This window comes from Mustela erminea, chromosome 17, assembly GCF_009829155.1.
Source record: "Mustela erminea isolate mMusErm1 chromosome 17, mMusErm1.Pri, whole genome shotgun sequence".
Classification (NCBI taxonomy): Eukaryota; Metazoa; Chordata; class Mammalia; order Carnivora; family Mustelidae; genus Mustela; species Mustela erminea.
The window spans coordinates 3,432,224-3,449,591 of record NC_045630.1 but is presented as its reverse complement, the minus strand read 5'-3'; the positions used below and the strand labels follow the sequence as shown (position 1 = coordinate 3,449,591).

The 17,368-nt window shown below is 39.0% G+C and overlaps 1 protein-coding gene across 5 annotated transcripts in view; it reads left to right on the top strand.

Annotated features, from left to right (window-relative positions):
* Positions 1-16,465, top strand: part of VAMP4 (vesicle associated membrane protein 4) — a 45,785-nt gene extending 29,320 nt beyond the window's left edge. For 4 of the 5 annotated variants that reach the window (XM_032317836.1, XM_032317834.1, XM_032317838.1 and 1 more), the window contains exons 5-8: positions 5,651-5,751; positions 7,240-7,319; positions 9,905-9,956; positions 12,195-16,465. In XM_032317836.1, coding sequence (XP_032173727.1) covers positions 5,651-5,751; positions 7,240-7,319; positions 9,905-9,956; positions 12,195-12,223 — 262 coding nt within the window. In that variant the 3' untranslated portion in view covers positions 12,224-16,465. The remainder of the gene's footprint in view (positions 1-5,650; positions 5,752-7,239; positions 7,320-9,904; positions 9,957-12,194) is intronic. The other variant, XR_004280041.1, reaches the window with a different exon arrangement.
* The last annotated feature ends 903 nt before the right edge of the window (positions 16,466-17,368 follow it).

Below are 17,368 nucleotides of genomic sequence, written 5' to 3'. Positions count from 1 at the left end.
TAAACTAAATGGCCTGGATTCGGATCCGAGGAGGGATAGATAGTCCCTGCTGTCGTTCAGGATACGGCTGGCGCCCAGTGGGAAGGGTGCTGTAACAGGGAATCAAGCTATTGGTCAGATACTCGGGCTTTAGTCAGGTAGCTGTTGGTGTGGGAAAAAAAAAGTCCACACTTGATCTAATCCTAGCTAATGGATTCTGTAATACAGAACCAAGGTTCCAGAAAACTGATTTGACTGCTAGACAGGATATTTTCATTTTCTTTTGCTATGTAACAGATTGCCCTGAACTTAGCAGCCTAAAACAGCACACATTATCATCTCACATTTTCCATGGGTCTAGGAGTTCAGTCACTGCTTAGGTGGGCCCTCTGCACGGGGTCTCACAAGCCAGAAATCAAGGTGTTGCTAGGGCTGGGATCTCCCTCAAAGCTCCTGACCAAGTTCAGGTAGTTGTTGCCAGAATTACTCTTCTTGCAGAAGTAGAACTCGTGGTACTTGCTGCTTCAAGGCCAGCAGAAGAAAGTCCCAGCTGCTCCAAGGCTCTGATCTGGCCAGTAAAGATACAATGAGCTACTTACATTCAGGCAGTTCATTATGTATGTAGAGTAACCAGACTCTCTCTTGTCCTACACACCAAAAATGATCACTCCAAAACAAAAAGGGCTGCATGGCTGTGATGGGAGTTGTAGGATGCCCTGTGACAAAGGAGCCAGTTCGGCTCTGTAGCTCGGTGCTTTGTGGTCCACACATAGGGCCTGCGGAAGAAGCTTCCGTACATCATCAGAACCTGGGAGGTGGTAAGAAATTGTCTTGTGACAGTTTTCTAGGAAAATGAGTGGGAGATGGCCTAATAGGCCATTCATCTAGTGTTCTGAGAGGATTGTGAAGCATTCGGGGCCATGGGGATGCCATGGCAGAGCTGTTCCTCTGCACTGAGGCGGAGTGACTTCCGTACCCACCCACGTAGTTCATGTACCTAAACTGCCCGGCGAAGAGGATTCCACTGATGACACACTTGGTTTTTGTCCTGTCAGTGTGCTTTGTTCCTGTCTGATATCCTCCTGCAGAGTGAGCCTAGGACCTAGTGTGGCTTATTGAGTCTTTTGAAAATGGTTTTCCAGATGAACCCAAACCACTCCTGGGCATTGAAACAAAGTGTGTTAGCACGTGCCGAGCAAATACACACGAGTGCTTATGTACAAACTAAGGAGCACAATATCTTTGGTGATCACAAAATTTTAGAACAGTAGGGATTATTGAGTAAATATAATGGTTTTCACTCTAGAGCCAAAGGTTTGCCAGACTGAGAAGGTGATCAGTCTCCAGAACATACATATTCAGCCTCGTGGGCCCAAACTCATGAATGCGGATTTCATCAGGGCATGACTCAGTGTATGCGCCCTAAATGGCCTAAGATGGCCGAGCACAGCCTGCCACACAGCTTGCCCCTGGACGAATACTTGGTATTAGTTGAGTAACCAAAATTGTTAGCACCGGTGAGTTTCTTAAATTGCGCTGTCACTACTTAGTTTGTGACATTTAATACAGGGTATGTCTTGCTGCGGGGTCAGCAACATTGTGGCTTTATTTCAGCCTGATTGGCATGTTGACACCAGATTATTCCCACAAAAATACTCAACATCACTTTTTATGGAAGAATTTTTGGTGAAGGATTTAAAATATTCACATGCCTATATAAAATGTAGGATTCTCTTTGGAACGTTTTCTTTGCTTTTCAGTTAAATTATAGCTTTATAAATGCACTTCTAGTGAATTATAGGCATCCTCTGTTGGGGTAGGGAATTTCCTAACTATAGTTTTGGTCCAGTCAGTTTAACTTTATAGAAAAGGTCCCCAAGGAACGTTCCATGATGCAACAGAAATACATATATATAGTTGCAAAAATACCATATAACTTTAAAACCTTCTTTAGTCAACAATACCTTAAAAAGCCACAAGATGGGGGTGTTAACTATGAAAATAAGTTGTTTTTTCTTTAGAGTATTTTTTGCAGAGCATAATTTTTCCTTTCCTGATAGAAGATCATTGACATTAAGCACATGCTAAGTGTTAGGTGTTGGTGCTAAGTGTTTAAAAAACATTGTTAAATCTAATTCTCACAAGTTAGAGATGATCATTTTCATCGAAAGGTGAGAAAGTATGACTCACGGAGGCTTGCCATGGACACTACTACCCCATGCAGTTTCGTTGTTGATAATTGGAATAGAGGCATTTCAGGAATGCAGGTGCTATCAGGCCCTAAGGATGATTTAAATCAACATGGGAATATCTTTTCCTTTCTGTGTATCTTTGTCTTTTCCTGGTTATGTTCTCTCTTGTGCCCTTCTACCATGTGACTCTCCTTTAACCGGAAATGATATAATTCTCTACAGCCTCCTTTACAGACTTGTTTTTCCTTTGAGTTCTTAATTGTCTGTTCTAGTTTATAGCATCATCTCCTGACACTCAGTTGCTCAAATTACAAATCTCTCTACCCTTTTCCTGCTTCTACCCTTTTCCTGCTTCTACCCTTTCTTGCCCCAACTTCTTCACTAGTGTCCAGTTCATCACCTGGCCCCTAAAATATCTCCTCCTCTTATATATGATCCTTAGCCTAGAACTTCCCCACTGTCCGCCTCCTTTGTTACTCTGCCCAATTCACACTTACCCCTTAAAACTCCTTGCCAGGACCTTGCTGCCGTCTCTGTCTAGTCCAGGCTGCACAGCTGATGCTACAGTTTCCTTCCATTACGCGCTGCGCGGCGGTAGAATCACGGATCCTGGTTTTCCCCGGGAGACTCTAATCTTCCCGAAGATCGGACTTAAACCCTTCACGTTGGAGTCCTCAATAAATAGTATAATAATAACTCCTTAGTAAATGTTTTTTTGAATGAATGAATGCCTATTTCTACCAGGCATATTTCACATGACCTAGGAAATAAAAGGATGAGTGGGACAGTCTCTGCTTTTAAGGCATTTAAAGTGTAATAAGGATAAGATCAGCATAAAATACAAGTGGAGATCAGTATTGTAACTGCTATGAAAATGTGTAATTTCATGGGAGATGTGTTACCATTTGTTTTTAAAGAATTATCCTTTATATTAAAATAAGTAGATAATTTTTTATAGAAGTTACATTCTGGGCATGAGAACATCTTGAAATACAGAAACACAATTAAGAGATTTCCCATTCAATATAGGTTTTACAACAGAGGGCTTAAGAGTGTTATACCAGCAGATAGTAATATGTGAAAGAGAAAGTAGCAATTTGTTAGTTAATCCTTAGCAGAAAAAATAAAATGTTGGTTGATTTCTCTTAGTGAGAGATTTATTACATGTGTGCCATGTTGTTGAGGTAATACCCTTAGGTTTCTGATAATCGAGTAAAAATTAATCTGGAATTCTATGGGTTCTGTCCCAGTTAATCTGCCCTTATCCATGAGGTCTTTTGCTTATGGGGATTCTAGGACCATAGTTACTTCTTCAGTTATTTTTGTTTTTGTTTTAAAATGTATAGGGCATCAGTATCCTTAGCCATGATCTGATCACGTGGAGGGGTGTGGTCTGTGTTGCCCACACCCACCCCGGTACTGCCTTAACTGTAGGCTCTTGTCATCTCTTGCAAATGACAAAAAGTAACCACCTTGGGAATTCCAAGGCTGGTCCTCGATGAACCATAGATGTATCTCTGTTACAGTTCTCAGAGTTCAGTGGAGGCCTCTACGTTCCCTGCCTTTTATCTTTCTCAAGTAACTGGGTATGCTTTGCAGGACTTACACCCAAATTGTTGGCTTATTCAACAAATGTTTATCAAACAGGTGCTCTGCCCCAAGCACTGTTGGTGATTTGGGGGCTGTGAAAGTGAACAAAGTGGGCAAGGCTTGAGTGTTCATCAAGCTTAGCTTCTAGTGGGGGAAAGGCAGGAAACAGGTACGTACTTTCACTTAGTGTTAGATGCATTCATTAGAGAAGTGGGACAGAGAGGGTGTCACAGCTCTCAAGGTTCATTCAGCGCACTCATTCCACATTTGAATGGAAGTTCCATGAGAGCTGGGATTGTCTGCTTTGTTCATTCCTGCCGTAAAACAACACATAATGGGCTCTCATTGATTACTGAACACATGAATTGCTTAAGTGTTTGTGCCGTTATTCTTACGTAGGATGAACATCTTTAGCTCTTTGTTTAGGTGATTAGAAATTGTAACAAGCCATCTTAGGGATTTAGAGGCTTTTTCAGATCTTTTTGGGCAGAAAAGAGAGTTCTGCGTGTTGTAGCTTGGTTGTACTTCAGTCCGATGTCCTTCTGTAGGATCTGTGTGGGCAACACAATTCTGGGGAGCTGTGATGAGCCCTGAAGTCCATGTTGGATAATCAGAGGGTTCACATAGTACTTTTCACTTAAGAAGGGGCTGTCATCAAACATAGTCACTGCTACTTGAATCTGCCACTGCTCTGGACCCGCCTGGTGTCTAAACGGATCTTCATTTTGATTTTAAAGCAAACTTTGAAGATATAGGTCTCCAAAGGGAAGAGGTAAAACTCATAAAATTATGCATCCATACCTCACCCCTGACTCACTGGGGAATAGAGGGCAGAGACCAGGTGTATATATAGGGTTTTATCTAAAACGTGTAGGTGGTAATTGATGCAATTCTCTTTCCTCAATTAGAAACAATTGCATATCCTTATATATATGTGTGTTTATGTAAAGTATATTTTATATAGTTGCTAGCCTGCAATCCAGTACATTTTAAATATTATTTGAGTAGTAAGAACCATGAGTTCACTTTATTTCTCCTTTTAAATATTTCACTGGCATGGCCATTTTATGAGGTAATTTAAAATAATTTTTGTCTAAGAGAACAGAGGAAAACTAAATAGTAAATTATTAAACATTTCCGTGTTTGTGTACTCAAGGTAAGTCCTGAGCGAGAGAAGGCAGCTCAGAACCAGTTAGATGAATGAATGAATGAAGATTAAGTCTTTAGTAAACCGTCTGAAATTCGGTTAGAACAGGTCCTCATCACCTAACATAAAGGAGGAAATTATATTTTCTTTTTGAAAAAGAGCAAAAAATGTTTCCTCTCTCCTCCCTCTTGGGTGCTTCAGAACCTTCCCGGCTGTGTCCGTCTTAAACCTGTTTAAGAGAAAACTGATGAGCAGAGAAGAGTTAACAAACACCTGGACCCTCAGCGTACATTTCCAGCCTGGAAAGTGAGGACTGTCATAAGCTAATCGCGCACCAGGGCAAACCCTTTGTTAGCCTTAGTGTGTAAACTGTAGCAGAAGTAGGTTATAGCTGCATCTGTGGGATGGCTCGGTAGCCTGAGGAAAAAAAGATGAAAGTGATTACTTAGAGTTAAGCTATTTGACTAAGATCTGCAGTAACTGAACACTGGGAATTTGTAGGGTCAGGACTAACCTATCTTCAAGTTAAACATGACTTTCACTTACGGTATCTTTAATTTCTTGAGTACTCAAGGCCACAAATGGAAGGGCCGTGCTACCCAGCCTTCACTTAAACATTTTACAGTTGAGTGTTTTTCTGAAAACTTGCTATTTTCTACCATGGAATTTTTCTCATGAACGTTTCAAAAATTATAAAATGCTCAAAAGACAAAATAATTTTTAAATCTTTCTTTTAAACTAGTGTTCAGAATCAGGTGGATGAAGTTATTGATGTCATGCAAGAAAATATTACAAAGGTAATTGAAAGAGGGGAGAGACTAGATGAACTACAGGACAAATCAGGTACAGATACTTCATATATTTCTTGATATTATTAATCTGTGTTGTGATAATTTATTTCTCCTTCCATTTCTCTAGCCAGAGTTTAGGAATTGTGCTTTCGGAAAATGATAGTTGGTTCTTAAGTTTGTGATTTTAGTATTTTAACTTTAGCTCCCTTTACTTGAATCACCTTATTGCATTAATTGTTGGGTTGAGAATGGAAAATTTTTAAATTTATTATTGAACAGTTAGAGTAGAATTTTTTTTTTTTTTTTTGCCTTATTATGGTCATGAGCACTGTATTTCTTATGATCTCAAGAAGGAAAAGTCTGATCACTTCTTCTCAACACTTTTGTCAGACTTAATCTGATATTTTTATCTTGGGCTTTTTCTGATAACTTAGGAACATTTCTTTACTGACAAATGTTAGTCTCCGTACTTTTAACAGTTACTGGCACATGTTCGCTTCTCAAATATTGTTTCAGTGATGAAGGACTAAATACCTCACTCATCCTTGAAAGGCTTACCGAACCACAAAACTTACTTAACCACTTTTAAAATTCATTGTTTTACTTCAGGCTGTTTCACAGTTTATTTATCCTGTTAAATTGTCCTGTTAAATGTTTGAGTTGTTCAGATCTTTTTCGCTATGAAACAGGTTTGTAGTGGGCATGCTTGCACATGTCTCCTTGTATGCGTGTATGAAAGTTTTCTCTAGGGTATGTAACTAGGAATACATGGCTGTTTATTTATTTATTTATTTTTAAAGATTTTATTTGTTTGTTTGTTTATTTGTCAGAGAGAGCGAGCGAGCTAGCGTACAAGCAGGTAGAGAGGCAGGCAGAGAGAGCGGGAAGCAGGCTCCCCACCAAGCAAGGAGCCCGATGCGGTACTCATCCCAGGACCCTGGGATCATGACCTGAGCCGAAGGCAGCGGCTTAACCCACTGAGCCACCCAGGCACCCCTAAATTGCTGTTTAGTAGGGGACAGATATTTTCAGCCTCACTAGATACTGTCAGATTATTCGAAGTCCTCAGATCTCTGCCGGCTTTTATCCTTACTAGCTGTATGTGAGAGTTTCTACTGTTCCACATCCTCAATACAACGATACTGTCCCAGCAAAAATAAATAGATTTCATTATTTTACCTCAAAATCAGTCACTTTTTATATCTTCTAAGAATCTGACCTTTTCTACATGCCAATTTTTTCCATAGGTGTGTCAAGTATTTTAAGTTTTAAAGAGTATTTTCTTACCAGAATTCAGAAGTTTATGGGAAAGCATGGAGACCCTGGGAAAAATAACCTACAGTCATTTTTTGCTTCACGCCCCACCCCCCAGTACAGATGCCAGAGTCTGTGGCTGGAGGAGAGGGAGGATGTTGTTTTCATGCTTAAAAGGGACGACATTTGCAGGAGTAGAAATTAATATTTTCTTGTCTTTGTGTGACTAGATAAAAGAATCCTGTTATGTCGTTTAATCCTTCTCTCCATCCTCTATGTGATATAGAAAGCTTATCGGATAACGCAACTGCTTTTAGCAACAGATCCAAACAACTTCGAAGGCAAATGTGGTGGCGTGGATGCAAAGTAAGTCAGAACACTGGGTAAGTTACCCAGCGTCTCAGGGGGTCTTCAAAGGCTAGAGGGCCTCTGGATCTGAAGCTCTGAGGACGGGGACTACCATTGCCTTGTTTATAATAGCTGCCGAACTTGGGGCATGCTGGGACTCAGCAAATATTTGTTGAATTAATAGTTTTGGGGACACGAATAACTAAAGGAATCAAGCAGTCCCACCTTTTTTAATAATTTAGCTACTTATACTCTTACTACTTTGTAAGAAATACAAATTTTTCATGTTATTAGTACCTTTTTGGAGCAACTTAAAGTGTTACAGAGATATTAAAAAGATGGAATGGAAGCTAGAGAAAAATACAGTTTTCTGTTGGAAGGGAAAAAAATAAAACCAGTTTATATGTCAGAATCCATTATGACAAATGAAGCTTTAAGAAAGTTTCGCTGTCCTTTATTATTCCAGAGAAATAAGAGAAATGTTTAACTAGGAAAAACATGAGAATCAATATATACATTAATATATTTTTGCAAAAACATTTTATAGAAATGAATTTGCCTCTTAAATACGTCTAAGCATTAAACAGCAAATGTTTTGTCTATGGCCATACCACCCTGAACGTGCCCGATCTCGTCTGATCTCGGAAGCTAAGCAGGGTTGGGGTTGGGCCTGGTTAGTACTTGGATGGGAAACAGCAAATGTCTTAAGATTTTTATTGTGAATTTTGTGTCACGTGAGCAATTTTTTTTCCTCCCAATTTTTGAGTTTGTTGAAAACCTTAGACATAAACTCATTGTTTTTAATCTCTCATTTTCAAGCTTAGTGATAACTTTATAAACTTGATATTGCCTTATGCTAAGGATTTCTTCCAAGAATTTCCTTGGATTTACTTGTTTTTGTTGACCTATTGAATCAGCTTACTTTCAGAAGTAGAACGGAGGAAAGAATCAGGTTTCATTGTTCCCCTTGTCAGGAATTTTAATTTTGGCTTAAATTTTTATTCTTTAAAAAATAAATTTCCCCTAAGTTTTCCATTTTTATAGATGTTCTGTACTCTGTAGTCTGATTTAGAAGACCAAAGGGTCCATGAGCGTCTCACTTCCTTTCCCCGTACACATACGTGACCCATTCATGTAGTCACAAAAAGATGACCATAATGTGCATTTTGCCTCGCTTTTCTTAGCCATATCTAAATCAGAGGAACAGTATGCTTTTTTTAAAAACAGTGTGTTTTTAAGGAGAAAAATTGAATTATATTTTTAAATTACATTTGAATTATATTTCTGAATAGTCCTTATATCACTGCCATTTTCTGGATTGACTTAGATGAGTTAGGAAAGGATAAGGACCGGGATATAAGGACAGAAATCAGGTCAGAGGTTGCCAGTGGCTAAGAGTAGGGAGGTGGATACTGACCAGACAGGTCATGAGGGAACTTTTTGGGAGTGATGGAAATGCCTTATGTTTGACTAATGGTGGTGTTTGATGTCTATACATTTGTCAAAACCCACCAAAATGAACTTTAAAAGCGTGGATTTTACTCTAGATAAGGTATATTTCAATAAACCTGACTTTTAAAGTAAGTGAACAAAATTATCCAATAGGTGAGGCGGGAGAATTTCAACATTGTTTTGTTATCATAATTAATGATTTTAATAGGCACCTGGTGTCCAAATTGCAAAGCTTCCATGTGTTCTCTTAGGCACTTTGTTCTTGTCATAAATGTGATGCCACTAAAATGTTACCAGTAGCTCTAGTTTAGAAGCATTGAAGCTGCTCCTGGTTGCTGTTTCTGATGCTCATGTGTTTATAGTAGTGGGTATCTTTTTTTTTAATTAATGAACTGTCTTTAATCAATTGTGAAATGTTTGATAAAATCAGACTTGCATTTGAATTCATCAGGAAAACCAAACCAATTTATAGTTTATGCATTTTAGGATTAAATGAGGAATGTAACAATTTTACAGAGAGCTGTGAGCTGAAAATATTAAGCAGCTAAGTACTATCTTAAGGTTTCTCCTCTCAACTGTGAAACTGGCCAAGAGTGCTCTTAGGCAAGTTATTTATTAAATCAGGTTATTAAATGAGGACTGTACCCTCAAAATGGAGACAAAAATGCCAAGAAAGAGAGTAAGGGGCACAAAAACGAATAGAATTCTCATATACTTTGAAACGAAGTGCTGTTAAAAAATGCCACCTTATGTGGAGAGAATGAGTTACATTAGATGCCTGTGTTACTCCTCGTATCCTGACACTTGTGAACAGAGTTGCTAAAATTTCATACTTTTCTTGGCCTCATATTAGAAATAACCATGAGAAATCATAGACAGTGTTCAAGCCAATGAAAGCTTTGATTCTTACTGTTTACTGTGCAGTACAGCCTTGAATATAAAATCCAGGCAGAAACTCCTGAATCTGGGAACTCTGATTATTTATAAAAAGATGCAAATAAGTCAGCCAGTTCACATGAGAAGAAATTGGACAAGCTTTCAAGGGATAAGCCTATTCATTGATGAGTTAGTATAATAAAGAACAAATATTTTTGACTTTATTAACAAGTCAAACATTAATACCTATCTTAATTTCTTTTTGTGTCTTGTAGATAAAAGCCATCATGGCTTTGGTTGCTGTTATCCTTTTGCTAGTGATTATCAGTAAGTATTTACTATATTAGTAATTGGGGGCAGTATCATTTGTTTTAGAGTTCATTCTAATTTCTCTTATTTTCAGTTGACCTAGTTTGATTATGTCAGGACTGAGTAAAGACTTTTGACCCAGATCAGGACCTCTTAACCTACTAGGGTCTGTGGATCTCTGAAAATGTCCTTAAATTGTATGAAAAATTGTACTGTGAATATGGATATGCACATTTTTATGGGGAGAGTCTGTGTCTTTTACCGGATTCTCAGAGAATTTTGCCTACTCCCCTAGCACACACACCCACAAATACAAGGCTGAGCTCTTTGTTCTAGGCCAAAGGTGGCAACTGTTACATCCATCTTCTATTAACTTAAGGTATGGAAGTTTTTAATTTCATAATACTGTGTTTGGAGGACAAGTCCAAATAGAGTTTTTCTATATGATGGTTTTTTGTTGTGTTGTGTTGGTTTGGTTTTAGATTTGAATTGATTTCAGTCATTAAAACTTAACTCTTGTCTTCTCTTTTTCCCCCATAATATTATTAAAGTTAGATCATTTTTATTACCTCCTTTCCTCCAAGGCCTCTTTACCTGTGCTTATAGGGATTTTATAAAGATTAATATAAAGTGTCTCAAAATAACCATTTGAAAAACTCCATGTTGATACTTCTTTCTTTTTTAAAGATTTTATTTATTTGACAGAGAGAGCACAAGCAGGGGAAGCAGGAGAGGGAGAAGCAGGCTTCCTGCTGAGCAGGAAACCCAGTGTGGGGCTCCATCCCTGACTTCTGGGATCATGACCTGAGCCGAAGGCAGACACTTAACCGACTGAGCCTGAGACTCCTTTTAAACAGGAAAAGTTTGTTCGTGGATTCTGTGTTTGTGGCTTCACCTAAAACACTGATGTGTAAGTCAGAAATCAGTCCTGGAGGTCCTTCCCCGATTGTTGGCAGCTGTGTTCAGAGCACTGAAAAACCAGCCTCCTGCAGTGTATGTTCCCAGCTGATGTCTAAGCAGGCCATGCTCTGCCTTTCTGTTTTGGCTCTCATAAACATGTCTTTCTAAGTCTATTTAGTGCCCCATTTCTCACATTTTTGTGCGTTTTATTGTATGAGTTCTCTGTTGAAAGTGGTTCCCAAGCTCGTGTTAAAGTGATGGCTAGCATTGCTAAGCTCAAGAAGGCAGCAGTGGGCCTTCCAGAAAACACCCGTGTTCGATAAGCTTCATTTGGGCACAAGTTATAGTGCTGTTGGCCAGAAGTTCAATGTTCATGAATCAACAACATATATAAAGGTTATCTTTGAACAGAAACACAAGGTTATATATGGACTTGGTTGACAAAAATGTAACCAGAGGCTTGCAGGAATTTAACCCTGTATTTTCTGTAGGAACGGGGGTTTATTATTCACTAATTGAGTATTTGTGGTGACTTTATAACTACTATACATACCTAGAATCAACCATATATTTATGGTAGATAATTTGGAAAATGTGGAATAAAGCATAAAGAAAAATAAAATTCAGCTGTAATCCTACCATACAGAGATAGCCACTGTTAATGTAAGTATCATGTATACATCAAGTTTTTTCCTATTAAGATATTAAGCATGTTTTTCAAAAACTAATATACTTTAATATTTAATAACCTGTGAAGATGTGTTTAAAATCTTTAACATTTTAAAAATATTGTAGCAACTGTATGCTATGGTAATACCATAATCTGTTTGATCAAAATGCCAATTTAGTGGCCCCTGGCTGGCTCAGCCAGTACAGCATGTGACTCTTGGTCTTGGGGCTGCAAACCATGTTGGGTGTGGAAATCATTTAAAATCTTTAAAGAAAAAAATGCTGATGTTAGACATTTACTTTGTTTTATGATCTTTTTGCTTTTCATTCCCATTTGTCATCTTTCATCTCAGATAAAAGCTCCTTCCTGGGGCTCCTGGGTGGCTCAGTCAGTTAAGTGTCTGACTCTTGATTTCAGCTCAGGTCACGATCTCAGAGTTGTGAGACGGAGCCTTGCAGTGGGCTCCGAGCTCAGTGCTCCGCAGGGGTCTGCTTGAGATTCTCCGTCTTCCCCTGCCTGCCTGCCTGCCCCATGTACACACATCTCTCTCTCTCAAACGAATAAATAAAAAGCTCCTTCCTCATTACCTATTTCCAAAAGTAGACTGCTACATTTAGAAGACTGTTTTTAACGTACCATCTGAATCTGATTTTGACGTGTTCCTTTTTCACTTTTTTCTCTTGCAGTTCTTACAGTCTTGAAATACCGTGCTTGATTTGGTGACAAAGATCTTCATTACACAAAATCTGGGACAATAATAAAAGATTGCTGCATAATTTAAATGAAACTTATGTATATAACTTTCAAAACTTCTTTTTCAAGAAACTAAGAGGCAAGTATCACTTCAAATTGGAGCATTGAGAATGTCCAGTTTTCTTCTTCCCTGCGAGCAAAATGTGTTTTTAAAAATTATGTTTAAGGCAGAGATAACCAGCCTCTCTTTTGCCGTATTCCAAGGATCTAATTTGAAACTAGATACTTGCCAGTTCATTATTTGTACATGGAATTAAACAGTGATCATAATATTTCATACTGTTACTATAAGGACTTGCATTATTGCATTGACATGGGGTCAGACTGGGAGTCCAGAAGCCTATGTAGAGTACTAAAACATGCGTAGCCATTCCATCAATATTTGCAAGATTCTTCTCACATTACGATTGCTTTGCAAGCAATTTCCACATGTTTATGGGTGTAACAAAAGCTAAATGTAAATGTTGCTGCCTTCAGCTATAACTAAAACATTCCAGTAAACCTATTTTTGACTGTAAAAGGGAATGTGTAGTAATTTTTTGGCATATGGATTATGGAAATGGAAAACTTAAATACAAAAAGCGTAGTATGGCACCATAAAACTGGAGATAATAAAATTATTGGAGAACATCATTGGAGTGTTTGAAAGTGAACAGCATGGTCCGGTCTGTTTCCAGTTAGCCTCCAATAAGGAGGAACCACACCTAATGTGAGTAAATGAAATCCACAGGTAACTTATTCTCTAATCTTATTTTGATAGCTTCCCTCTTTAACTTCAACTAGTCCCTCTGCCAGAAGTGCTCAAAGTAGCAAAATCATCTGCTTAGAATTTGCTACTTTTGCATTTCCTAATCATCCCCCGAGAGATGCATGTTGTATAGTCAAATGTCAAATTAGCCAATAGTGATGCGTCTAGAAAGTCAGGAGGTAATCATCTATCATCAGTAACCAAATAGCTAGAGTCACCATTAATTTAAATTTGTTTTTACAGCAATAAAATGTAATGTTAACGTTAAAATGTGCCAACCTCCTTGTGTTGTTTAAACAAGTCAAAGTGAAAAGGCATAGTCCTCAAATGTGTTCGAGGAGGAGGCTTTATAATAAAATTGGAGGTCCTGCAGGAACTTGTGCACATGGATATGGTGACTATATATACGTATGTAACTAAATTTGAAATGCGGTTAATAGAAGACACAGTATTGAAACAGGAAAGACAAATGATCCTGTATAGGTTTATTTCTTTGGTCATTTTAATTCAGAATGTATGAAACATAGAATCTGTTTTTGTTTTTTTAAAAATTCTACAGGAATTTTTAAGTACTAAGTACTACAGGAATTTTTTTTTTCCCATGCTTGCCACTTTTATTCAAAATTGTACTGGAGTTTTTAGCCAAAAGAATTAAGCAAGAGACAGAAATAAAAGCTGTCCATAATGGAAAATAAATAACAAGCAAAGAATGTAGAAAACCTTAAAGAGTCCACAAATAAGTACTATAGCTATGAAGAGTCCAGCAAATTTGTGTGATAGAAGGTCAGTTTTTAAGTACTAAGAGGCAAATATGTTCTGTTTAAATGGAAAGAAATATGAAGGGAAAACACATCAGTAGCTACTCAAGACATCTACAAGTTACGCTAAGTTTGATAGTCTGATACACTTTGAAGAAGATAAATGTTTTACATCCCAGGAGTATGGTCACTGGTCTCTCTACTCTTCGTAAATATCAATGTAAATAACGAAAGAGATATTAAATCCTTTGACTAAATAGGATGCCCAGGAAAATGAGCATTTTTAGAATCTTAGTACCTAATACAGTTCAGGAATGGAAATATTTTAATGGGATGGACAGAATCAGTCCTAACCTATGTATGTATATCTTTTATTCGGGATTGGCACTAGACTCATCAGTGGCTAATTTTCCATTAGGGGAGAAATCTGGTTTTTCCATGATAGCAGTGAAGAAGAAGATTATTTCTCAAAAAGAATCCACGTTTCCAATGTTTCTTTTAATAAAGTATTAAAATTATTTGTTTTAACCATAAAAAATTACAATACCATATATATGTTATTTTCCTTGTATTTAAATATATGTGACTGCCAGAAATACTGGTGGCAAGCATGTCACTCTGTGTTCTAGTGGTGGCTTGGTACACAGTTTATCCTATTGTGTTTCTTGGTCTTCATGAGCCCCGACACTCTTAAAACGGCTGGCATGCTTATGACTTTACCATGGTAATCTTAGAGACACGAGCTTCTTAAAATCAAAAAATGTTGTTCAAATTGATGTCAGGCCTACCTACCTTCCTTCCCTTAATCATTCTTTTTCTCATTCAGCTCAGATCATCCTGCACTTGAAAAATGAAGTTTTACCACTATCAAAACTATCATTATTTAACAGCAACGAAGATCAACAGAAAAATTCAAGTAGCTTTGTAAATACTAGTTGGTATCCAGTGAAAGCAGGTCACTATTTTTATAATGCTTGAAACATACCCTTATGATTTGTGTTTAATTACTGAAGCCTATGTATGCCCTGTAGTAGTTTCGTGATTATAAAACTGACTGACTGACTCCTTCTGACTAGAACCCAGTGTCACTAGTGGTCTTTTGGCTTCTCCATCCTGATAAAGCTCACTGAAAATTGCACTCCGATTTTATGAACTTGGGGGTTTCTTGATTCAAAGAAAGCTCAGTATTGAAAATGGAACATCTAAAATGGAGGAGGACTAATTAGTTCACAGCAGAGAGAGAAATACACGGGTTAGTGCCCTGCAGATCACTTACCATCCAAGCGCTCCGCGTTAGAAGAGCACGTCGGCACGTCGGCACTTCTACGGCAAAATTAGACGTCGTTCCATTCTGTGTAGCAAGAATAAAAAGAAATTGAAATCTCCCATGGCCAATCCAGTCTTCAACATGCTTGCTGCCCTGTGTGCTCTGTCGCCCACACCTACTCCTATCTACACCTGTGTGTCTACACGGACGAGAACACATGCAAGATACTGTGTGTTCATGCTGGGGGGAAGGGATGCCGTTCCAGAAGGTTCTTAATTGTAGTGAGTCTTACCAAGTCCAGGATAGCTAACTGTTCTGTTTCACGAGTCTAACCTTGTGTTTTCACAATGGGAATGTGACTGAAGTCAATTTTATCTTTCCGAGTGTGGAGTAAGGGCATGCATCAGTCCGAAGGCATTTCTACATTTGTTTGAGAATGCGTGGTAGTGCTTACATGTGTGCAGGAAATTTTCACAGAGCATTGTAAAGGTGCTGAGTCCAAAGGAGCCGAGAGTTGCCCTTCTCAGTCTACCCCCTGCTCTGTCCATGATGTAGCCAAACAGAACCATGGGTCAGAAGGACGTGGGACTCGGGCTGTCTTTGTAAGTTTGATTTGGTCTTACTCTTTTTCTGAAAATCAAGTAGAAATAAGGGAAGGGGACACAAACTTTTAATCTGGCTCCTGTTTTATAAAACTGCTTGGGCAGCACAGGGTTGGGGGGCACATGGGGGTGGAAAAACTGCTTGGAACAGGTCAGTGGGAATTGAAAGCATGACTAACCTAGTTAGAGTGGGTAAGTGTAAGCTTGTGAAGGCACAGATGATACCATATTTGTGTGTCTCCACAGCACCCAGCATAATGCTGTGGACCCGGTACTTTCTAGATAAGTGTACCTAGGAAACCACAAAGACCAGTGTGCTAGTATGTGAGAGTCCGCTTCCAAGTCCTGCCTGCAGAGGTAAGCACATGATAGTGGCCTTTGGACTTTGCCAGGTGATAGTAGGGCTCTTTAACAATAAGTGGGTATAGAAAAATCCTGATTTTATAGTATTCCATCAGGTTCTTTTCATTTGAGGAAGTCCCGATTTGATTGCAAGGCTAAAAAGCACATTGATTTTTAACATTTTACTAAAATCTCTGAAATATGCAAAGTATAAGAAAATTCAACCACTTGTTTTTTATGCTTTGGGTATGTGTTTTTTGAAATTCCATGCTCTTCTATTTAACCTTTTGAAAAGTGCCTTTGCTGTTAGAAGATGTATGGTGGAGATGAGCAGATGCGATGGTCCTGTGCCCTGGTCTCCGGCTTCTCCACTCTTCGTAACCACCCCTACCAGTGTTGCAAAGTTTAGAACCTTGTGTTCATGTCAGCTATGTGTCTGTAGCCCCTCCGTACTAAACAGTAAAATAAACTTTCATAGAAAACAAAATTAAGCACTTTGGCTTATTCAATATGTTACTTGTTGTCTTACCTTCAAAGCGTAGCTCACAACATCTGGCTGATTGCGCTGATTTAACCCATCCCAGCTTTCCAACAGAGTACATGGCGGGGGAAAGAAGAGAGATAAAATACTCTGTCACCAAAAACCATGCCCATTGCACAGCCTATTGGTGGGATCAAGGAGGAATTTCCCTGTAAAATCATTGAGTCTCAACTGTGGACAAAACTGGTGGGATACTCTGTCATGTCTGCCTGAAGAGAGGAAGGAAGACACATTCTCTTAGATGTCCCAGTGAGAAAATCTGGTGGAGCCCTTGGCTGCTGGGCGCTGCCCTTGGAGACACCCAGAGTGATGGTCATGGCTTCAACCTCCCTCCACCTACCTGCACACTAAATTTAATCTTAATACCCCATGAAGGTATGGCCAGGGGAGGATGTTGGGGATAGCCTGTGCCCTGAGATGTAGAGTCTCCACAAGTCAAGTGCTGTAGCTAGGAATGGACATGGGAAGCACCATGGCAACTGCGTTCTGAAAACGACAGTGTTGAATATAATCCAGTCATTTGGTGCTTGAGAGAACCAGTGAGGATGGTCCCTGAGTCCCCCAGAGTTGCACTTGGTGAATGCCTACTCAACACTAGGAACTACTGTCTGGCGTGTGAGCATCAACCTGCTTTTCGGCCGCAGGCATAGGAAGGGTTCTAACTAGTCCCCACTGAGCAGGGCCAAGGGCCGAGTACTTACTCTACATCTTGAGTAATGACACCCTCTCCTCCGAGGAATCTTCTAGGATGACACAAGTGGGGCCTGTGTACCAAGGGAAAGAGACTGCCCTCCTGGATCATCCCCAGCGGCATGCAATTATGCTGTTTCTTCCTTCCTGATAACTCAA